The 24,911-nt window shown below is 41.2% G+C and overlaps 2 protein-coding genes, 1 non-coding gene and 1 pseudogene across 3 annotated transcripts; 3 read left to right on the top strand and 1 right to left on the bottom strand.

Annotated features, from left to right (window-relative positions):
• Nucleotides 1–943: 943 nt before the first annotated feature.
• On the top strand, nucleotides 944–2,651 carry LOC120290612 (annotated as a pseudogene).
• A 5,941-nt stretch (nucleotides 2,652–8,592) lies between these two features.
• LOC104428229 (galactinol synthase 2) lies at nucleotides 8,593–9,922 on the top strand. Its single transcript, XM_010041223.3, has 2 exons — nucleotides 8,593–8,960; nucleotides 9,083–9,922. The coding sequence occupies exons 1-2, from the start codon at nucleotides 8,631–8,633 to the stop codon at nucleotides 9,758–9,760; spliced, it is 1,008 nt and encodes a 335-aa protein (XP_010039525.2). The 5' UTR covers nucleotides 8,593–8,630; the 3' UTR covers nucleotides 9,761–9,922.
• A 6,284-nt stretch (nucleotides 9,923–16,206) lies between these two features.
• On the top strand, nucleotides 16,207–17,663 carry LOC104428228 (galactinol synthase 2). Its single transcript, XM_010041222.3, has 2 exons — nucleotides 16,207–16,631; nucleotides 16,733–17,663. The coding sequence occupies exons 1-2, from the start codon at nucleotides 16,314–16,316 to the stop codon at nucleotides 17,411–17,413; spliced, it is 999 nt and encodes a 332-aa protein (XP_010039524.2). The 5' UTR covers nucleotides 16,207–16,313; the 3' UTR covers nucleotides 17,414–17,663.
• Nucleotides 17,664–23,198: 5,535 nt separating this feature from the next.
• Nucleotides 23,199–23,353, bottom strand: LOC120291022. Its single transcript, XR_005548830.1, has one exon. It is a non-coding gene; the product is annotated as a 5.8S ribosomal RNA (ribosomal RNA).
• Between the last annotated feature and the right edge of the window lie 1,558 nt (nucleotides 23,354–24,911).

The raw sequence follows: 24,911 nt of genomic DNA, 5'->3' as shown, positions 1-24,911 counted from the left end.
CCTCAAAAATCCAAAAAGCCTTAGGGTTTAAACAAGATTAGGTACCGAAAGGGCATTAGTGATTAACTAGTGTAATCAAGTCCCCGATCCTAATTTCTCTCGGTTACGCAGAGCGAGTATTTCTCCCAATATTTCGCTTGGGTTTCTAATCTATCCACCCCAAACCGATTAGTGGCGACTCCGTTTTAAAATTGACTTACAGGTTAAAAGCTTGGACTGTTAAAGTCGTGAATTGGTGGACTTGGGAGAGTCCGGGCTTAATAAATTCAGCCGAGCCATTAGCCTCCTTAGGTGCCTACGGGTGCCGGAAAAAAAAGAGGTCGCGACAGTAACTCCGAAATCAAACTTTATAGCTCAAAACTCACACAACTCCGAATTTACAACCTAACTTTTAACGTTACTTTAATTAGATGAATAATGGGCTCAAATACAAATCCAACGTTGAAGTTTGGAGTTGATTCGACTTATCCGGACGCTTGAGATGGCTAGGCCCAAACATTTCTCTCTCCCCTTTCTTTTCCCCTTCTCCTTCTTCGCCGACGAGCTTCCTTGTTTTGCCCGCTGGTTGCTTCTTTCCCCTCGTCCGCTCACGCACCTCAACCTGTTGAATGAGAAAGAGACGTGTTTGGCCCATTATTACAGATCAGATTTTCCAATGTACTCACATGGACTCCCAACTCCTGAACGACCTCGTCTTGTCGGCCTGGGATGGAAACTCTAGATCCAGCCAGATATCTCCATCCTCGCAAGAAATTAAACTTCCTTTCAAGCCCAGAAGATACCCCCCAAAACTATATAACCGTTCTAGATTCGACCAACTGTTCATCCCCAGGTCTATAAATCTTTGCTCCTCCTGCAAATTCCATGATCTCAACCCAAAGCAAGCAAATTGCAAGCAACCTTTTTCACACCAGTTTTCTTCATATACACAAGCCAAAAAAAAATGGGTCCTAATATCGCGGACGGCGCCACTAATGCTTTCATGAGACCAGAGCCCGGGAACTGGCCTAGCTGTGCCTTAGTGACGTTCTTGCCTGGAAACGGCGATTACGTGAAGGGTGTGGTTGGGCTGGCCGAGAGGCTGAGTGAGGTGAAGAGTGAGTACCAGCTCGTGGTGGCGATCTTGCCGAACGTGCCGGAGGATCACCGGCAGATGCTGGTGGATCAGGGCTGTATCGTGAAGGAGATTGAGCTGGTTTATCTTCTGGAGAACCAAACTCAGTTCGCGAAGGCTTATTCTGTCAGCAACTACTCCAAGCTCAGAATTTGGGAGGTAGGCGCTTGGTTTTTTCAAATACTTGTTTAATACGTTGAAGTTCTTGTCCGCGTTGACGCCACTAGGACAAATGCATCTTGAGCGAGCTTGATGGTAAGAACGAGCCGCTTAGATCCACCCATTCGTGCCGCTATCTCATCTCCTTTTCCCCCTCCCCGCCTCTGCAATTGTTGGACCGGGAGTCGATGGTGATCATCGATGTCGACCGGCCTCAGACGGGGACGAGCCTTAGATCTAGACCTGTTGCCATCGCCTCTTGTCCTTGTCGACAAGGGGAGGCGGCTCTGGTCGATCGGTGGGCCCGAGTAGATGGAGAGAAGCATTCAAGTTCGCTTGTAGATGGGGATGAGCCATGAGAGACACACAGACGTGATGATGTCGTGCGAGGCTATGGAGTGGCGGCACGACAAAGAGGGAGACCGAGATAGTGATGGAGGTGCAGACGAGGAGGATGGAGTGGAGAGCCGAAGCTAAGGTGTTTTTGGCGACCGACGGGAATCAGCCGACGAACTTTGGGAGGACGACCCTGAAATCAAACCGAACCGCTGCTGCGATACACGTTTTTTCATCTTTTAACTGTAAAGGCTAAAAAAAAAAATTGTTCTGATCGGACCGGGTATTTTTTACCCTTGTAGATGAGAGTTCTTATTATCATTGCTGATCAACATCAATTGAGTTACTTGTTTTCACTTTCCTAAAATTAATCTGCATCGCATCATTGATCGGGTTTCTTCGATTGGACAGTTTGTGGAGTACGACAAGATGATCTACTTGGATGGAGACATCCAAGTCTTCGATAACATAGACCACCTCTTCGACCTCCCGAATGGCTTCTTCTACGCCGTCATGGACTGCTCCTGCAAGAAGACTTGGAGTCGCACCCCTCATCAGTACAAAATTGGGTATTGCCGACAGTGCCCCAATAAGGTCCAACGGCCTGACCGCCTTGGCCAGAAGCCGTCTCTCTACTTTGACGCTGGCATGTTCGTGTACGAGCCAAACCTCGACACCTACAATGATTTGCTCAAAACCCTCGAGATCTCTCCTCTGACTCCATTTGCTGAACCAGACTCCTTGAACAAGTACTTCAGGGACATTTACTAACCAGTTCCCAGTGTGCACATGCTCGAGGTCGTTCATTATTGCGCCGAGGGGACAACCCGTGGCAATACGCAGACAAACAAGAGAACGTGGATGAAAACGGTATCAAGAAATTGGTTAACATATGGGGGGTATTTACAACAACCAGTCATTGGTCTATGAAGATGTAGCAGCTCCGGAGGAAGCGCCGAAGCAAGAGAATCTGGAGCGATTCCTGACAGTGCTGTCGGAGACCGGAGTTATGCGCTACATAACTTCCCCGCACGCAGCATAGATGCCGAGACGCGGAGAGGATGGGTATAAGTATCGAATACAGTAGGAAAAAGAAGGCTTTGATTTCACTTTCAGTTGTGAGTGTTGCACGACTGAAAAATAAGACTGCCGTTATCTTTTGTAAGTGGTGTGGGACATTATATCATATGAATATCAGATTTGCGTTCTTGTTGTCATCTAATCTTAGCAAAATTCATTCCTCGTCTGAGTCATTCAGAAGAGCAAAGACAATCACTTCCGTGTATAGCATCGATGGTGATATTAAGAACAGACATGTAATAACCCCAAGGATTTCTGTAGAGCAAGATGATTCATTAGATAAAGCAATCAAAGATACAACCGAAAACGCCAGGACCACCGCGGCAACTGGCGAGATCAAGAGATATCTTACTAACATCAGGCTCGAACCCGGTGTCGCCTTCACGCGGTTGTACAGAATCCTCTTCAGATCGCCATTTTCTTCGAGAGATATGAAACAGATTCTGCAATCTTTATCTCCGTCTGCGGGATGGGGCCTTCGGAAGGAAGGAAATGTCTGCGGGATCGCGTGGAGAATGAAATCCTAGACCGGCAGAACGATGCGAGGACGGATGGGTTAGGAACGAAGGAAACGAAGAAAATTGGCGAATGATACACAGAAGATGAATACGAGTCTAGGGTTTACGGTAGTTTGACACGTGTCCTCGATTAGCAACGTAGCACCCATGCAGCTTCCATGCAGTTTCTTATGATTCATGCGTTCAAAATAAAGGGAAATAAACAAATAAAAGATGTGGAAAATTTCAAGCTTGGTAAACTAAAATATAATTTCCGCTTTTTTGACCAAAACTCACACGTAATTGAGACGAATCTTCTCGAGAGTAGAATGGCCATTTACCATTGAGTGTACTGTATACTCGAGTATTTTATTCATTTTACATATAAGCAAATTAAGAGCACCAGCTTTGCGTGAGTGGAAAGATAAATGTGTTTAGGACGATCCGATCTATTTAGGAAAATAAATTTAAAGTTTTTTTTTGTAAAATAAAAATTATTTGACTAACCTACCATAAAAGTATGATTTAATTTGTAGAGTATCAAATATTTCAAGAATTGTATTTTATGTATTAAAGATTTAGCTCACTTTTGAATCATAATTTGATCCTCATTTCATATTATTACGTGACAATTCGACTTTTGTGAAATTTTATTTGGTGAAAGGCTATTGTAAAATAATTTTCTTAAACTTTAGGGTGGCCATAATTGGTTGAGATGTTGTGGCATTTCTAGTTTAAGGACTAGAGGTCATTCATTGCAATATTGCTCATTATGGATGTCGACACCTAACCTTTTCCCTAGAGATTTTATTATTAAAAAAAAAAAGTTGCAAGGGCCAAGGATGTGAGCGTGACTAGCCAAACCTTGAGGGATCAAATTGCATTTAGTACAGCAAGTTGGGAGCCAAAATGCAATTTTCCAAGAGTTGGGGATCAATTTGTAAATTTTACAAAATTTGCCCAAGTCCTTAAATCATCATTTACATCATTTTGACCCATAATTAAGCTTGAAATTGGCTTGAAATTGAACTTGGCCTAGCTCGAATCGGTCAAATATGTTTATTTTATCAATGTAGTCATTTTTTGCCTTCTTTTTCGTTGGGTGGGGGTGGTTTTGCTTTCCTCACCATATACACAATTTTTATTTTATTTTTGGATTTTGGCTAAGCTTATCCTTCTACTATAATATATCCATTAGTCAAATGAGCTAAGCAAGTGCGTAACATTATCCCCGGAAACCGCCCCTACCACGACATCCTATAAACTTAAATATATATTTGAAATATAATCACCCTTTCAATATTCCTCAAATTACACAGACCCTAGTGCTGTCTTGTAATTGTGAAGTCGTTTGCTAGGTTTTAGTAGCAAATTTGTGAAAAGCTTGACTTTTTGGTCTCTCTAAAGATTCAATGACGAGAGAATTATCAAAAAAGTCATAAATCTATTGTTATTGTATCAATTTAATCCTAAACTCTTTTTCTGTCAATTGAGTTATAAATCTTTTGTATTTGTGTCAATTCATTTCATCCAACCAATTTTGACCTAAAATCACTGACATGAATGACAACCATCTTACATGACATTTGCCATATTAATGTGGACATTTCTAAATAATATTTAATAAAATTTTTGAATTATTATTTTTTCTTTTTTTCCCCTTCCCTTCTTCCTAGCCAGTTGCCTCCAGAGGTGAGGGTCGGGGAGGTCAACCTCACCCGAGGTGTTCTATTTCAAACGATACTCCATCTCTTCTAAAACGACAATCTTATTTTTGACTAAAAGTATAATTCATTGTACCACAAGATGTTTAATCTTCCCTCTATTTTCGTGTATTTTAAAGATGTCAAAAAGTGAAAATTACTTTATATCTTTTAATAAAAAAAAGTTAGCTAAAAGACTCATTTGTAGACTTGGTTTATAAAGTAAAATGTACTTATTTAATTCATGCTTCGATATATTACTCATCGGTTCAAATATCATATATGCTATGTCATGTCATTTCAAAATCAATTTCTAAAATCAGATTTGTGTCTAGGATTACTGCATCTTAATGAAGGGGGTGCCCTTGTTCAAAAGAATAATAGCCCCATGGGCACTTTATATAACAGTAAATCGATTCTGGATTTTCGGTTGAAAGTTACAAAGATATTATCTTCTTGTTTTATGTTCAAAGATCATCATCTTTAAAAACTTCAAAAGCCTGGTTTCTTGGGTCAACAAGTTCTCGAAGAAGACTATTAGTCACTAATCTATTGGTTTTAGCTGCCATTAGTCTGTAAATATCTTTGGACGCGGCCCATTTCGCCATGTGTCCTTCGCACCGTCCTTTGAATCAGGAGTTGAAACTTGGACTGGCGGTACGAGCCAGGCGGAAGACGTGCAAAATGGATACCGGTGGTGGGGCCCTGACCCGACTGTTGGAGAAAATTCTAATACAACATCTCACATGCCGCATGCTTGGAGCATCACCAATTTGATTAATTACCTCTTTTTTATTTGGGATTTATAGTCATACATAAAAGAATAAAAATAAAGAAGCGATTCTGAAAATGACATTAACTCCACATGTCACGTGTAGCACATCAAGTATTGAGTTATGGACAAAATTTTCACGGTTAAAAATGTAGATCGATGCTAATTTATCATTTATTTAGAATTTTATACAAAAAGGCAATATAATTTTTTCTTTTCATTGAGAGACCACTGACACGTGGCATATGAAGAAACCAACACAAATGATACAAAATAGATTTTAAAAAGACTACACACTTTTGATGGGACCACAATCAAAGTTATGCCTTTGATCAATTCTCTGTAAACCTAACACAACCACTCTTTGCCATCTTTGTTGTAGAATCTCGAGTTCATCTTTGTCTTGGCTTCAAATTTTTCCACCAAGATCGGAATTGGGGTTTCTCAGGGGAAATAGCGCTCGAATGGGAGGGATTGATTCAAGGATGTGAGGACTCTGGGCTAATTTGGGGCTTTAGTTGCTCGATCAAATATGTATGTCGAAATTTAATTCATGTCGCAATATTATTCCGTCGATTATCAATCCACACGTTGCCATCACCATCATGCGATGATTGACTTAATAATTGTTCTAGTAGAAACCTACAAAGCATGCTTGAAAAGTTCAAATTGTATGGGCAAGTTTTAGACTACAATGATCAAATAAATTATAGAAAATTGTTGTGTGTTCCCTTTTGCCTACTCAAATGTGATAGTACTCCACCTCTATAATGATAAACTTATCTTTGACTAAAAGTATAATATGCTTTACCATGGGATGTTAATTCAACCCTTTCTTTCAAGTTTTATGAAGATATCAAAATGCGAAAATTACTGTAAATCTTTAAAACAATGTTAGCTAGAAACTCAAAGAAAGATTTGTAAATTTGATTTTTAAAGTAACATGAATAATTTAATTCATCTTTCCACATACTACCCACTTATTAGTATCATTTATGGTCTATCCTCTTATTTCAAAATCAATTTTCATAATCAAATTTTTATGTCTAGGATTACTAGATCATAATGGAGGGCAATACTCTTCTTTAAAAGAGTAAAATAGAGATATCCCTTTGTTATAGGCTCTTTTGAATGATAGTTCAATATTGACTTCATACAACATTAAATCCAATTTGAATTTTGGTCGAAAAGCAAAACAAATATTTTTTTTTTCTTTTATGATATTCAAAGGTCATCATCTTTTAAAAGTTTCAAAGATGCTCATTTCGAGGGGTCAGTAGGTTCTAGAGGAAGACAATTTAGTCACTAATCTATTGGATTTTAGCTGCCATTAGCGAGTAAAATTTCTTTGACTAAAGTAAGAGATGGCCACCTCTCCCTCGGATCAACTAACATAACTGCTCTGTTCAAAAAAAAAAAAAAAACTAACATAACTGCAAATAGTGAAAAACAGACTCCGAGGACGCAACCCTCTTCGCCACGTGTCCTCTGCACCGACCTTTGAATCAGGAGTTGACACGTGGACCAGTGTTAGGAAAGAGGCGCAAGTTAGATTCCTTGGTGGTGGGGCTTGGAGAAAAATCTCATGTACCACACATACTAATATTAGTGTGGAGTGTCGCCGATGTACATAGGTGCCTCTTTCAAAGTTATGATTTATAATTTCATCATCGAACATAAAATAATTAAAAGAAAATAGCAACTCCAAGAATGACATTACATCAATATGTCATGTGATACTTGTATTAGGTAGAAGGTTTCCCGCGGCCATACAAATTTTTTTGGTGGAATCTCTAGAAATAGTGTCACAAGCCTTTGCTAAGGTTTACATCGTCCAGCAAATCTTGTCACTACATTCAAGAAATATGTCAAGAAGCGTCCTCAAACGTTCACTTTAACAATAGAGTATTCTTAGTGAGCACACTCAAGATGCCGGTCATTGTATGAGCAAAGCTTCAATCAAACACACTAATTGCACACTTTATTATGGTGTACAACGTATCCAAACAATATTTTTTTCCTCAATCGGTCATTTGAGGGCTCATGAAGCGTCCGTTGACAAGTTCCTTAATACCAATTTGCACTCTATGTTTTGTAAAACCTCCAATTCGGGTCCTCAAGTTTATAGTTAGGCATTAAGTGGCACCCTATATCGACTAAAATAGCAACTTTTTTTAGAATCAGTCATTTAAGTTTGGAATTTGTTCTTAAAAGAGTGTAAGGATTTGTTTTTATTGTTATCATCACTAAAAGTCCATGGTGAATGAAATTCCTCTATATTGAAAACTCAAACTTTTATTTATTGCAGCATTATTTTCCTTTTTGTCGGTGGTTTTCTGATTAATAAATTATCCTTGAACCATAACGGTGGTCAAAATAGCAGTTTATCACCGGAAGCCGCCCCCTACTATGACCATAGCCCACAGATTAAGACGTTTAATTGCAATAGAATCGCCCTTAAATTACCCCTTATTTACGCTCATACCCTTTGGGCGTCTTGTAATTATGATGTCGGTTGGTTGGGCTAGTAGTAAAACTGCAAAAGAGCACGGCCTGTTTCGTTCCTACAGTAGATTCAACAACCTTAAATCCTCACCGTCCACCGAATCGATATCCTCCATCTCCACCGTCCGATTGACTCCCGGTGATCTATTCGGGGACCTCAAGAAAGGACGTCGTTTCATTGCACGAAAGCCTTTCATCTCATGGGTCGGACCTTATCTTTTTGGTCCGTCGGCATGAAATTGGAGCTCCTAGATTCAAGCAGCTGTTTCATAACGTGTCCCGACCGTCGAAACTACGACACTAACCACCACATTATCTCCAACATTTATTCACCTTAATTTTTAAAAAAAAAAAATTGATTTCCTCCGACTCTACATAAACCCTTCGTCTCCTTATGCAAAATCTTAACCAAGCAATTCCAGAGCAAAGAACAAACACAACAAACGCACTTTCCTAGCAACAAAATGGCTCCTGTCGCAGCTGCTGGTGATGGTGCCACGAAGCCGAATCCAGAGCCAGAGGACCAGCCTAGCCGTGCCTACGTGACGTTCTTGGCTGGGACCGGTGATTACGTGAAGGGTGTGGTTGGGCTAGCCAAGGGGCTGAGGAAGGCAAAGAGCAAGTACCCGCTCGTGGTGGCGGTCTTGCCGGACGTTCCGGAGGATCACCGGAGCATCCTGGTGGATCAGGGGTGTATCGTGAGGGAGATCGAGCCGGTTTACCCGCCGGAGAACCAGACTCAGTTCGCCATGGCCTACTATGTCATCAACTACTCCAAGCTCAGGATTTGGGAGGTATGCACTTGGTTTTCAATCACTTCTTGAGTATGTTGAGAGTTTTTCTCCCTTGGTAAAATGTTTTGAACGAGGATTGATGTGTATTGCATCGTTGATCGGGTTTTCATTTGATTGCGTAGTTTGTAGAGTACAACAAGATGATCTACTTAGATGGCGACATCCAAGTCTTCGACAACATCGACCACCTCTTCGACCTCCCGAATAGCTTCTTCCATGCTGTCATGGACTGCTTCTGCGAGAAGACATGGAGTCACTCCCCTCTGTACGAAATAGGGTACTGCCAACAATGCCCCAACAAGGTCCAATGGCCTGACCACGCCGGTCCGAAGCCGCCTCTCTACTTCAACGCGGGCATGTTCGTGTACGAGCCGAGCCTCAGGACCTACCGTGATTTGCTCGAAACCCTCGGGATCACACCTCCGACTCCATTTGCCGATCAGGACTTCTTGAACATGTACTTTAAGGACGTATTCAAGTCGATTCCCAACGTGTACAACCTCGTGCTCCCGATGTTGTGGCGTCACCCCGAGAATGTCGAGCTCGACACGGTCAAGGTCGTTCACTATTGTGCCGCGGGGTCAAAGCCGTGGCGGTACACGGGCAAGGAAGAGAACATGGATAGGGATGACATCAAGATGTTGGTGAAGAGGTGGTGGGATATCTACGACGACGAGTCATTGGACTATAAAAACGCGGTGGCTCCGGAGGAAGCGGCAAAGCAAGAGAATTTGGAGCAGTTCCTGGGGGCGCTATCAGAGGCCGGAGTGCGCCGCATAACCGGCCCGCCTGCGGCATGAGATGTGTGGGAGTATTAGTCATAACTAAGTTTTTAAGCACAGTTGTAAGGGAAGGTTTAAATTTCCTTATGTTGAAGCATGAAGATAAAGTTCTTTTTTTCTTTTTCGTGAGTTATGTGGTTATACATTAAATGAAATACTAAGTATTATTTCTTATGGTTATCTAATTTTTAGCAAAATTCATTCTTCATCTGATTCATTTAGAAAACATTTTCCATGCACAAGATCAAGTGTGATATGTGATCTATCAATTCCTAATGCATTTCACTGAAAAAGATATGATGTTTTCACTAACAAAATCTTTAGCTTAATGCTACTAGATATATAAAGATTCGTTTACAAATTTGACAAATAGATCGACATGAATGACTTTTTTTTTTATATCGATAATTAGGTATGCAGTAAAACTAGATATAGTAAGACTAGGGTACCAAACGAGGTGGTGGTAGCTTATGTGATTATTGCCATGTTGATTAAAAAATATTAGTCAGTCAATGAAAATATTTAAACAAGAACCGGCGTCTTTTGGTGCCTATACGAAATCCTCTTCAAATGCGCGTTTTGTTCAGTGAGATAGACCAATTCTCTAATCTTTTATCTTCCAACCAAAAAAGTGTGTATTATAAGGATACATTCGTTTCTTAAAATGAATGATTTGAAAAATGTTTTTTTTTTTTAAATAATCACTTGCATCACTTATAAAAATAAGCAAACAAAAGAAAAATACATCACCATGAAAATATTTAAACATAAATGATTGTTGATAATGAAATATTTTGTATTGATTAATTATTTTAAGTAATCAAACAATTATTTATAAGAAAAATATTCTCAAAATCGTTTATTTTTTGCGGAACAAATATACCCTAAGATTCTCTTGAACAAGATGAAGATTTGAGGGAGAGTTCAAGAGGTTTCCTCTTTGAAAGGAAGAAAAGACTCAACCATCTTCAATCTGGTCGATTTGCTTGCCGTCACACTTATTTCCAAAACATAAGGCAAACATACGCCGAACGCTAAGAAAACGGTTGAGGAAGCGATTGTCGCTATTAGGCTGAGACCTCAAACTGTCCGCAAGTATGTTAAGGACCCAAGCGTGATCGGACACCAGACGGCAGAGGAATTCGATTGTGAGGTTGAGGTCAGGAGGCCGCGCTGGTTGGGTTGGTGGCGAGCGGCGGAATGCGGCCGGCCAATGAACATAGGCGAGGGCACGATCGGAGAACTTCAAATTCTTCATTTATCTTGCTCACTCAATATCCGTTAATAGCCACATCATCACTTAGTAAACCAAAGCTAGTAAACCTTCAATAAGTCTAACATTACTCTTAGATAGATGGGCTATTAAACGTCATCACAATCTATCACATTACTTTTTTAACAACTTTTTAATCGGATCTTTGTTCATAACTAGGGCTTAGAATGGTGAAAACTTATTGTTTGCTTCTCACATAGTGAATCGATCTTAGATCTTTGTTTGGAACATGCATGTATATAATTTGCTGAAAATTATTCAAAAAGTCAAAACATGTTATGAGGTGGCTCATTCAGTTCTAAGCATTTCAATTATGCCAATTTATCCTAAACCTTTTGACGATTTGCCAAATTAATCATAAACCTTTAAATTGTACAAATTTAATCTTAAACTTATTGACTATTTGCCAATTTAGTTTTAAAATAGTCAATTTAGTCATTCTATCCAATTTTGGTTGGAAACCGCCGATGTGGATCACATCGACATTCTTTTTTTCATTTTTCCCTCCATTGGCCATCGGTGAGGGCATTGCTGGCCTTAAGCAAGGGCAACTCTCATTGGCCTCAAGTGAGTTTGAGCCTTGCCCAAGGCTCGTGAGGCCAACGAGGGCATTCCTCGCCCGATGTTGGCAAGGTCGGCTCTCGCTTGTGGTTGCTTGTCACCCATAGCTGAGGCTTAGCAACAAGTAGAGGAAGAAAGAAAAAGAAGAAAAAGAAGAAAAGGAAAAGATTAAAAAAATAAAATAAGATTTTAAAAAATTGAAAGAATTGTCCATATTATCGCCAACCATTTCACAATTGATCGGAAAGACTAAATTAACAAATCGTCAAAAGGTTTAGGACTGAATTAGCAAATCACTAAAATGCTTATGACTAAATTGACAAAAATGAAAAGTATAAATGTAAATTAACAAATCTTCAAAAGTTGTGAAACCATATTGGCATAATTAAAAAGTTTATGATTGAATTGGTTATTATACAATAAGTTTAGGAATTTGTGGCCAAGGTTGAAGAAGGAAAGAAGGAAAGAAAGAAAGAAAGAAAAGAAAAAAAAAGGAAAGTAAAGTAAAAATATTAAAAATTAAAAAATAGATCTTAGAAAAATAAAATAATAAAAAATATTGAAAATTAGTGCAAGCAGGAAATGATTTCTTTTATCGAATCGTGAAAATATTTTCTAGTTCATTTTCAAATTTCATTCAAACACTGAAAAATATTATAATTTTCCTGAAAATAATTTCAAATCACCCCATTTTTGGCAGAACAAACAGGGCTTAAATTTCCTCTTCTTTTTCCAATACTCACCGGTTGCTATCCTTAGAACGAAATTTCCATTTCGTCCCTTGGTCAACAAGTTCTCGAAGTGACGATGAGTAATCTATGGGTTTAAGCTGCAATTTCTGCATAATCTTTCGAATAAGTCAAGAGAGGGACCCCTCCCTCGGATCAACTAACATAACCGGAAAAACCGGAAAAAGCGACCTCCGAGGCGCCCTTTATTGCCATGTGTCCTTGCACCGTCCTTTGAACCACGCCTTGACACGTGGACTCCTCTTATGACTCTAACCGAAAGACGCGTAATAGATAATGGTGGGTCCGACCGGAAAAATACTGGTGGGACCCGGGGGCGGCCCCACCTGCCGACAAGAAACTATGCCAAGGCAGCTCGATCGTTAGATTGTCTAGGTCCGACGTGGGGTCCATGAGATCCAACGGATCACATGCACCGGGCCTACACGGACCGCGTGTAGTTAATAAATCTAGACATTTTTTTTTAATTTATTTAGCCAATTTTTTTTTTTTTTGGTCTGTCATTATTTATCCTTTTTTTGTGTCCATTGACTTGTAGAGACCTTTTGAGATCCACTAAAAATTTTGAAGTAACAAATTAGATCTTAACGAGCCCAAATTACGAGAAAATATTCAGTGGTTAGTAATCACCACGTCATCGGCTGACGCGGCGTGCATATTTCATTGAGAAATTAACATCTGTCCGTGAGCTGAAATATGTAAAAATTGAAAAATAAAAATCGGAAGGGCTGGACGCTCTTTTCTCTGTCATCTGCCAAACCACTGACACAAGGAATAATAAATGCCTGTCTCCGCTCAAGCCCTCTCTCTCATCTTTTCAATTTTTCGATTACCCGCGCGCTCTCTCTCCCCTCTTTTCTTTCTCTCTCGTCTTTTCCAGTTTTCAAGCGATCGGCTCTTCACCTGCTCTGTCTCTGTCTCTCTGTCTCTCTCTCTCTCTCCTTTTTGGAGAAAATATTCGCTTGTTTCTCACTGCATCAACAAGAAGACGGCATTTTTCTTCCTCCATCTTCTCCAGAAAATCGAATGTTGGAGCGATTTCCATCAACGCGGATCAAGCAACAAGCGTGATTTCCATCAACGCGGATCAAGCAACAAGCGTAACCTCGGACGACCAGCGCACGGGGATTGGGAGATTATTTGCAGTCTCCAAAAAGAATGGGGTGCACGCTGTTGGTCCTCCTCTCTGATGTTGTTCATCTTGTTTCTCTTGCTGCATGACTGGGCAGGCCGACCATATTCATAGAGATCATACAAAGAGTGGGTTGCATGCTCACGGACGATCACGGGAAAGTGTATCATAAGGGCGGGTGCGAAGGATTCGGGAAGCTCAGCTTCTCAGAGCTCTTCAAGTCCATCGAGGAGTACAAGAAGACGCTCGAAGCGCATCGAGTCTCTGCCTACCACCATTTGTTACCTAGTGTGGGTTTCTCGTGGAAGCAGTTCGTCACCGTATATTTGAGAGCTAAGTCTAAGTGGAACGAACACTTTGTCGATGAGGTTGGGTGCGTTTGTGCTTCTCTGATGAGCAATAATGAAGAAAACTCTATCGTCGGATGTGAGATTGCACGTCACGGCATGAACCAGCAAAGAAGAATTGAACCTATGTGCACAAATCGATGACAACAGTTCCTTCTTCATCGTCTCTATCTTAGACCATATAGATTGGCCTTTTGACATCACAATAGCAAACTCTAACCATTGATGCTCTAAAAGCATGAAAGCTCTATCGTCGGATGTGAGAAGAAGCACGTTGAAAAGGGCAAATTTTTACGATCGCTCGTAGCATTTTGTTAATAATGTATATTTGTAGATTGAAATAGATGGCTAATTATGCCGTCCCTATCAAGTCTTGATACTAAAGCTTTATCGCTGCTAAAAAAATTCTGGTTGATGGAATTTTCAAAGTGGCGAAGCTTAAATGCAATGATAACGTGAATACATAGTTGACCAAAAAAATAAAGTACAGAATGGCGAGAGGAAAGAAAAAAGGAAGGCATAAGAAGAAATGAAGAAACGGGTATGCAATTTCTCTTTTGCATTATAAAGAATATCTCAATCTTTCAAAGGATCCCAAAAAATGCATGAAAGTTCACTTAGAATGGTCCCAAAAATTACTACTGGTACACAAACATAAAGCCATTAGTTGATTTCTATCATAGAGATGGGGCAATGCGTCTGCACACTGCTTGAAATGTCCGCCCACCATTCCCGGCAACATTTTGGCCTTCCTCAGTCGCTGGTCAATATCTTCACCACCGGATTGTTCACGAGTTCTTCCTCCGTCAGTGCCTCAAACATGGGTGGTTTTCCAAACAGCCCTTCATCCATTCGCCCAGTTCTTCAACATCTGTGATGGTGTAAATTATGCCCCCAACAACCAGAGTATATGCATACTCGTCTAGCAAGAGAAACAAGATGAACAGCATCAGAGAGGAGGACCAACAGCGTGCACCCCATTCTTTTTGGAGACTGCAAATAATCTCCCAATCCCCGTGCGCTGGTCGTCCAAGGTTACGCTTGTTGCTTGATCCGCGTTGATGGAAATCGCTCCAACATTCGACTTTCTGGAGAAGATGGAGGAAGAAAAATGCCATCTTCTTGTTGATGCAGTGAGAAACAAGCGAATATTTTCTCCAAAAAGGAGAGAGAGAGAGAGAGAGAGAGAGAGAGAGATATAGAGAGAGAGCAGGTGAAGAGCCGATCGCTTGAAAACTGGAAAAGACGAGAGAGAAAGAAAAGAGGGGAGAGAGAGCGCGCGGGTAATCGAAAAATTGAAAAGATGAGAGAGGGCTTGAGCGGAGACAGGCATTTATTATTCCTTGTGTCAGTGATTTGGCAGATGACAGAGAAAAGAGCGTCCAGCCCTTCCGATTTTTATTTTTCAATTTTTACATATTCCAGCTCACGGACAGATGTCAATTTCTCAATGGAATATGCACGCCGCGTCAGCCGATGACGTGGTGATTACTAACCACTGAATATTTTCTCCCAAATTACAGCCCATTAGCTCTCAAGATGCTTCAACAAAAAATTGAAAATTATTTATTTTCAATAATAAAATCTCTTTTTGGTGTAATTATAAATGGTCTATGAACCATTATTGCATGTAATATGAATTGTTAATTCGCAAAATTTGTAACATTTGATTTCATGAGATTTTAGGTATTACAAATAAATAAATATATATATATATATATATGTATATGTATATATAAAATCCATTTTTGAATTTCTAGGATAAAAGCACGAGACACAAACATGCCTAACTCATAGCACAGCTATTTTTAATTCATGGCTTAGAAGTCGGATTCTTTGCCATCCATGCTCCTTCGATTATAAGCAAGTATCAATAGAGGGCTATCAATGATCATGCTCAACTACATGTATTCCGGTAGTTAATTACGTGGTGACCCCACACCCATGTTCATCTAATTATGACAAAGATTTACTCTTCCAATACATCAATATTTTTCTTTTATCTTTGGCCAAATCCTAATAAATAAATAAATAAATAAATAAATAATAGATGTGCAATAACATCGAAGTTTCGTGCACCGCCCAAATCCTCAATATTCTTCCCAACCGTTGACGGTCTCCCTCCCCAAAACCACGCCGTTTCTCAGCAAAAGTGGGCTCCTCTCTTTCCTCCAAAAAAGCAGAATGCGTTGATCTCTCATTGGACAGACACCAATTTGGTCAATGTCGGCATGAACGTCCTCAGACACCTGCAGCTCCATCCCCCATGTTAGTTGTCTGTCACAATCAAATCCACAATTTAATTTTGAATATTCATTATCATTTTTCTCTAATTAAGAATAATTTCCCAAATTCTATATAAACCCTGCAACACCTCCATGGCAAAACACAAGCAATCTTCAACTCAGTCTTCACTCAAAACCTCTTCACATTCTCTAAAACCATCTCACCTCCTGTCAATACTCAGATACTTTTTCCTTCCTTCCTAGTTTAAGAACCGACCCAAGAAATGGCTCTTAACGTCGCTGCCGCCACCAAGCTGATGAAACCTGAGAACCAGCCCAGCCGTGCCTACGTCACGTTCTTGGCCGGGAACGGTGATTACGTGAAGGGCGTGGTCGGGCTGGCCAAGGGGCTGAGGAAGGCGAAGAGCAAGTACCCACTCGTGGTGGCGGTCTTGCCAGACGTGCCGGAGGAGCATCGGAAGATACTGGTGGATCAGGGCTGTGTCGTGAGGGAGATCGAGCCAGTTTATCCGCCGGAGAACCAGACTCAGTTCGCCATGGCGTACTATGTGATCAACTACTCCAAGCTCAGGATTTGGGAGGTATGCGCAGTTTGCTATTCGTTATTAATTGGTTCAATGCATATGCTCTGTAGTTTTTATCAATTCATCAACATTTACTGATCTGATTTGTTCAATTGCAGTTCTTGGAGTACAGCAAGTTGATCTATTTGGACGGAGACATCCAAGTCTTCGACAACATCGACCACCTCTTTGACCTCCCCAACGGCTTCTTCTACGCGGTCATGGATTGTTTCTGTGAAAAGACGTGGAGTCACACCCTGCAGTACCAAATTGGGTATTGCCAACAGTGCCCCGACAGGATCCAATGGCCTGACCACGCTGGTCCAAAGCCGTCGCTTTACTTCAACGCCGGGATGTTCGTGTATGAGCCGAACCTCAAGACGTACCGCGATTTGCTCGAGAAGCTCAAGATCACGCCTCCAACTTCATTTGCCGAGCAAGACTTCTTGAATGAGTACTTCAAGGACATATACAAACCAATTCCCAACGTGTACAACTTTGTGCTCGCGATGCTGTGGCGTCATCCTGAGAATGTCGAGCTCGACAAGGTCAAGGTTGTTCATTATTGTGCTGCGGGGTCGAAGCCATGGCGGTACACAGGCGAGGAGCAAAACATGAACAGGGAAGATATCAAGATGCTGGTGAAGAAGTGGTGGGACATTTATGACGACGAGTCCTTGGACTACAGAAATATCGTTGCCAGGGATGAAGCGGTGAAGCGGGCGAACTTGGAGAGGTTCCTTGCGGCACTATCCGAGGCCGGAGTCGTGCCTTACGTGCCTGCCCCGTCTGCCGCGTAGCTGTTAAGGAGTTCAGGGGATGTCAAATAAGTTCGTAAAGCGATTTTAGTGCCTTAAGTACAGTTTGAAGTTGGAATTCTTATTCCTTGAGATGGAAAGGCTTGTTTTTCTGCCTTTCATTTCCTGTCTAGAGGTCTGAAGTGATCTATTCTTTTTCTGTTTACATTGGTAGGCTCAAATCATATCTTCACTTGTAACATTCTGTAGATTATGTTATGATCAAATCATCTTTCTGTACTCACCCTATTCATTAATGCTTATGTATTCCCACCTGCATGATTGAATAACTCGGCTAATAAATTGCGGCTAAAGTTCGATTTCAAAGGCCGTAACGATGATCTGATTCACGACCATCTGTTAGATGCTCTCCTGTCTTGCCTTACTATGTATCTTTCTCATGGAAGAAAACTGTGGCGACATTACACTTTCTCCCTAATTAATCCATAACAAATTGCAGAGTGCTGAGTAAGCTCGACACCTGATAATCTTCTCAATACCCTCTAGGGTTGCTAGTTCTTTTCTCTTTTAATGGACTTCTCCAACATGATGACCAAGAAACATCCACAAACCAAAACCTCCAACTTACAACCTTGTATAGGCCAGGCCATGTTTGTGATGTCTTCTGAAGAAAATCGAGCTCGATCGATTGAAAGTTGTCCTCTACCGCTCTACTGGGTCAAATATCAAAGCCATGGATGGAGGTATACCGGGAAAAAAGGAAAACATGGAAGGGGGAGATATGGGAGTAGAAGCTGGACTGATTAACTTCACTTGTGCCGTACACCATCTGTTCTGTTCTTCCTCACGAGTAATATTGTGCTAATCACCCCATGATTTCTGCTCAGCTTACATGTTCAGGATCGAGAAAACTGCTACTAATTGGATCATATGCTTTGGGTCTGAAATGATCAGCGTCGACTATAGACTTATGGATACAGCTCAAGTTCAAATTCTTGGGGGAAGAAAACGAAAGAAGAACAAAGCGGGTGCCGGTGCTGAACTGCCGAAAGGGCTCTGTGTGGGAATTCAACTCGGAAGAAGTTGTTATTATATATTATTTTGGTGAAACAACATCGCCAAGGGCCTATTAGCTCATGCAGCGTCGTGCTGAAAACGCGAAGGTCGCAGATTAGAGACCTGCATGGGCCATCTTTCTAAATTTTTTATCACTTTCTTTTGTCCATTTTTCCCAGATTAAGTATCTTATTTTCTTTCTTTTCGTTTTTTCACCCCAAGACTTCCGAGAATTATCCAATACAAGCGTATACTCATATTTTCAAGCTTTTTTTATATAAAGGCTTCATAATACACTGACATTTCTTGTTGAGACAAATAGCCTTCTCTCTTTCTTTCTTTCTTTTTTTCTTTTCACCCCAAATCTTCTGAGAATTATAAAAAAAGAAGAAGGATATATTGCATATTTTCAAGCTTTTTCATTTCAAGGCTTCAGAAGTCAATAAATATCGACGTATATAGCCGGGGAAAGCCTCCCCATATCAAAGAAAAAGTACTTACCAGCTGAAGCACATATCATATTAAGACGATTTTGATTTGTTCATTCGTTTTCTTCACTCTAACAACTACACTAATGCAAAAGAAGGATATATTGCATATTTTCAAGCTTTTTCATATCGAGGCTTCATAACTCAAATATATTGACATATATAGCTGGGGAAAGCCTCCCCATATCAAATAAAAAGTAATTACCAGCTAAAGCACATCATATTAAGTTGTTCATTCGTTTTCTTCTCTCTAACAACTACACTAATGCCCTTTCCTACGAAGTACGGCGACTTGATTTACCGGAATTGTTTGTTTTCTTCTCTCAAACGTCTACACTAGTGCCGTTTCCTACGAAGTGTGGCGACTCAATTTGCCGGAATTGTACGGTGCCTGCAGTATTCTTTACAACGGAAACCGCTGGTCAGATTGCAGCATGACAATGGAGAAGAATTTCATCACCTTAATTAGACAATTCAAAGGTATGAACAGGACTTATCCCCAAAGAAAGTAGTACAAACAACTGCTGCACAAATCACGTAGAGAAAAGAAATTTTTCTAGCTCTAGTGAAATGGGTATGGGCAGATGAATTCCCTCCATCTTCTTAGAAGAGGCTAAGCACAGAAGAATTCCGACAGAAAAGAAGGGGGAGTTCAAGCTAGAAGCAGACTGCACAAGGGAAACTCGCTCAAAATCTGTAAACTTTTCGAGCCCGCAAAAACCACCGTATTCGGAAACGTGAGCCAAGCATATATAGATAGATGCGGGACAAGACATTTATACCCGTTAGGCCAAAAGTTTCAGGCCAAGCGTACGGCGCCTAGTGCGAGGGAACAAGCTAGCTTTTGTTCCCAAGAATAGAGTAGCGAAACATACAAATCCCTTTAGCACAATAACTTATTTCGGTCAGCGATAGCCATCTTAAGGAGAAGGACATTAACTCACAATTAGTTTATGCTTGAAAGGCCAACCCTTCTTTAAATCCTTTGAAATGATAATCATCACATCTATGAATTCCTTGCATAAACACTCTAACGCCACTCTAATAAACTAGTTGTACCGACCATTTTACATTTCTCGCACTTCACCCTGATACCACAAAGCCCTCACTTTTCAACCCCTATGGGTACGAGGGAAATCAGAACTTGGGCATTCTCACCTACCCAATTCCAGCAACACCCTTGTTGCAAGCTTTTCTGTTGCTTCCTTGTGCTCTTCAACCATCACCGTTGTACCATCACCGCCAATTTAGCTAAAAGAATACGTATTACAATAACCATCATAGATAGTCTTTCTAGCAAATTGCTATGGTCAGCTAAGAATAATATCACTAACATCAATAGGTAGAACATCACACCATATGTTGTCAAAATAGATAGAACCAATAGAAAGATTGACAAGGCACCGTTTGGAAACGGTTACCTCAATATATCTCTTCAACCAAGACATTTTGTAAGGTGTAGGGTGCGCCTTCAACTTCAATTTTAGTTTGCTCACTACCACTTCAGAAATCACATTTTCACGACAACTTGAGTCAATAATTAATTCACATAACTTCCCCGAAATAGTGCAGGCCAAGTGAAAGATATTGGTATGCAACCACCTATCTCTGGTGTCATCTTTAGGAGTGAGAAAAATTTTCCTCATCATGAGAAGTTTGCCGGAATTAGCATGTATTATATGTTCTTCTTCTGCAGCAACTTTGTCATCTTTCAAGTCTTCTTTGGGTGGCTCCTCCGCGTCCTAATCGGATTCATTTTCCACCAAGAAAACTTTATCTGCCGGTCGATTTTTGTTATTTTGACAATTACTAGCACAATGACTCATCTCTCCACAAGAATAACAATGTATATCGAAAGTAATTGGTTGTTTTGAAATGTTGGGCTAAGTAGAAAGCTTACTAGTAGGTTGTGCCTTAGTTTCAACAACTTTGGCAATGCCGGTGGTACTTCTAGTTGCTTAGTTTGGCTTTGTAAAGGATTATTATCTCCTCAAGCAAGAACGCTCCACTTTGAGTGCTCGCTGATGTCCATCTCCCAAGTCCCCAATGTCAAGAACTTCTAAGGCATTTTGGATATAAAAATGAAGACCATTTGCATTTTGGATATAAAGTTGAAGACCATTTAAGTATTGTTCACAAGCAACTCTTTCAGATCTTGAATGTTGTTGCGAATCACTAGTTCATTGAATTCATTGGTGTTTTGATTTACCGTTTGCGTACCTTGTCACAGATTTTGGTACCTTTGGTAGAGCTCTCTTGTATTCTTTGGGAAGGAAATACTTTTGAGTCTTCTCCTCTATTTTCTCCATAAAGTAATTGGAGCCTTGCCAATAGATTGGCCAGTCTCCTTCTCACGTTTCCACCAAGCTATGGCCTTGCCTCAAAATCGCATAGCAATGATGTCAACTCGGTGGTCTTCCAGGACATTTCTATGCTCAAAAACTTTATTCACAAGTGTCAACAAATCGACAATTTCATTAGTAGAATCGATACCTGAAAATTCCGAAGTGTCTCTCTGTTTTTTCCCTTTCCCAATTCGGCTCATGAACTTCTTATGCACGATATGAAGCATTCCTCCTTTAAAGAAATGATTGAACACTTTCTAAAGCGAAGGAATTGCCATTGAATTCTCCAGTTCTGGAATGGGGTGGAGGGTTGTTTTCTTTAGCCTTCATACGTTGAACTTCTCGAGTCAAGTCATCAATTTGTTGTTACATACGTTGCTGCAAAATCTAAGCCAGTGTTTGTACTTCGTTCGATGGAATGGTTCGGCCACCTCGACGTCTTGCTTGTCTTGGGGTATTGTCCTCTCCTCCAAAGCTCTGATACCCAATGATGTAGTCCAAGGTTGGCTACTCAAACAATAGGATCGGGAGAGTCACTTACATGTACGGAAATTTAATCACAAAATCGAGCAGAAATTTCTATTTTATGCAAGCTCGGGAAAATGGGCATAACTACGTCGATTCAGATCAAAATGACATGATTTCAAAACCAAAAGAATGGAGACTTAAAGATTTACAACTTTCATGCTTTGAGTTTTCACAGAATAAGCACTGTAGGCTTGTTGAAGTATGATGGAAGTAGACAAAACGAGAATGGACGAAATGAAGAAAATGATAAAAACTTCAATGGTTGCTCTTCTAGGCCTCTAAGGAAGCTGAAATGGCATCAATTCTTCGAGATTAATGGCTGCAACTCTTCAAGGATGCAGGCTTTAAAAGTCCCAACTCTTCAAAGACGGAGTAAAAACTCTTATAGGTTTTCAAAGGTGTTTGAACTCAGGTTTTCAAAAGTGTTTGAACTCTTCAAGGTTCAAGGGAATTGCACTAAACAAATTTCATTAATCAAATTTGGTCTAGAATTTACAGAGGTTCGACAACCTTTTATAGATATATAAAAGAATAGCAAGAGACTAAATTCAAGCCTAGAAAATATAAATTACATAGAAACTAGAAGTTATTAAATATACAATATTTCCAATGCTTGTAGTTCTGCCAAAGAGACTTGATGCATGCTTCGATGCATGAGAAATGACAAGTCTTTATAACAAAGTCAAAGATGAGGTCTTATTGATGAGGGACATTTCGATGAGAGTGTCGTCAATCTTGAATGCATGCCGATCGTCTTGGTTGAATGAGTTGATCTTCAATACGGGCCGCATCACTTTCCTAGCAACAAAATGGCTCCTATCACCATGGCCACTAATGGTGTCGAGAAGTCAAAGCCGAAGCCGGTGGACCAGCCTAGCTGTGTCTATGTGAAGGGTGTGGTTGGGTTGGCCAAGGAGTTGAGGAAGGCGAAGAGCAAGTACCCGCCTGTGGGGCTAATCTTGCCGGACATGCCAGATGATCATCGGAAGATCTTGGTTAGGGCTATACGTGAGGGAGAATCGAGCCAATTTATCTGCTGAAAAACCAAACTCAGTTCACCATGGCCTACTATGTCATCAACTACTCTAAGCTCAAGATTTGGGAGGTATGCACTTGGTGTTAAATCACTTCTTCAGTATGTTGAGAGTATTTCTCCATTGGTAATGTTTTGAACGAGGATTAATGTATATTGCATCGTTGGTCGCGTTTTCGGTTGATTGCGCCGTTTGTAGAGTACAACAAGATGATCTACTCGGATGGCGACATCCAAGTCCTCGACAACATCGACTGCCTCTTTGACCTCTCGAACGGCTTCTTCCACACCTTGATGGACTGCTTCTGATTTAAGACATGGAGTCGTACCCCTTACTAAAAAATCAGGTACTGCCAATGGTGGGGCAACGCCATGTGTGACACCTAGGCAAACGTGCCCTCGACCAAAGGTTTCGGGCGCAACTTGCGTTCAAAGACTCGATTGTTCACGGGATTCTGCAATTCACACCAAGTATCGCAATTCGCTACGTTCTTCATCGATGCGAGAGCCGAGATATCCGTTGCCGAGAGTCGTTATGAGTAATATGAGATTGCATGGCATCCCGCGCGCGCACCGTGTATGGGGCGGCGGGAGCATCGCACTCTTGTTCAAGTTCCTTGGCGCATTCCGCGCCGGGGTTCGTTGCGCCACCGAGGACAAGGACCAAGCGCCCTGAGGAGCCCGACCCCGATCCCCGGCGTCGATAGGGACGTCGGGCTGAGCCCGCCGTCCCCGTTGAGTTTGTTACCGGTTCTCTGGTCGTTCTGCTGGGCAGGATTCGACAATGATCCTTCCGCAGGTTCACCTACGGAAACCTTGTTACGACTTCTCCTTCCTCTAAATGATAAGGTTCAGTGGACTTCTCGCGACGTCATCGGCGGTGAACCGCCCACATCGCCGCGATCCGAACACTTCACCGGACCATTCAATCGGTAGGAGCGACGGGCGGTGTGTACAAAGGGCAGGGACGTAGTCAACGTGAGCTGATGACTCGCGCTTACTAGGAATTCCTCGTTGAAGACCAACAATTGCAATGATCTATCCCCATCACAATGAAATTTCAAAGATTACCCAGGCCTGTCGGCCAAGGCTATAGACTCGTTGAATACATCAGTGTAGCGCGCGTGCAGCCCAAAACATCTAAGGGCATCACGGACACATTGTGCCTCAAACTTCCTTGGCCTAAGCGGCCATAGTCCCTCTAAGAAGCTGGCCGTGGAGATGTACATCCACATAGCTAGTTAGCAGGCTGAGGTCTCGTTCGTTATTGGAATTAACCAGACAAATCGCTCCACCAACTAAGAACGGCCATGCACCACCACCCATAGAATCAAGAAAGAGCTCTCAGTCTGTCAATCCTTACTATGTATGGACTGGTAAGTTTCCCGTGTTGAGTCAAATTAAGCCGCGAGGCTCCACTCTGGTGGTGCCCTTCCGTCAATTCCTTTAAGTTTCAGCCTTGCGACCATACTCCCCCCGGAACCCAAAAACTTTGATTTCTCATAAGGTGTCGGCGGAGTCTTAAAAGCAACATACGCCGATCCCTAGTCGGCATCGTTTATGGTTGAGACTAGGACGGTATCTGATCGTCTTCGAGCCCCCAACTTTCGTTCTTGATTAATGAAAACATCCTTGGCAAATGCTTTCGCAGTTGTTTTTTTTTTTTTTGGTGAAAGGTAATTAAATTAAGAGCTTGGACAAATTACAACAGATCGGATCCAAAACCCACACTTTGATCAAGGAAACAAAGTGAGGGGATCGGATGAAAAAGCACAAGGCTACAAGAACCGAAGAAAAGCACAAGGCTACAAGACAACTATAGACACACGGAAAGAGAGAAGGAAGAGCCTACAAAGAGAGGCCACCGAACCTCCAGCACTCAACCTAAAAGGCTAAGAACAGAGATAAAGACAGTCAGCCAAATTTGAAGGAGCATCCAAATTGGTGGAGAAGACCGCCGGATCAAAGCCCCACCCCCTTTGAAGTCGCTTATTCCTTGGAGAAGGTTGGACATTCTTGAAGGTGATAACTTTGTCCCCGACCACCTTAATTAGATGGTTTTTAAGAGCGGAAGAACCAAAGATTCACCA

The sequence above is a fragment of the Eucalyptus grandis genome, chromosome 2, assembly GCF_016545825.1.
Source record: "Eucalyptus grandis isolate ANBG69807.140 chromosome 2, ASM1654582v1, whole genome shotgun sequence".
NCBI lineage: Eukaryota > Viridiplantae > Streptophyta > Magnoliopsida > Myrtales > Myrtaceae > Eucalyptus > Eucalyptus grandis.
Note: the sequence above shows the minus strand (reverse complement) of the source record. Positions and strands in the feature narration are given on the sequence as shown.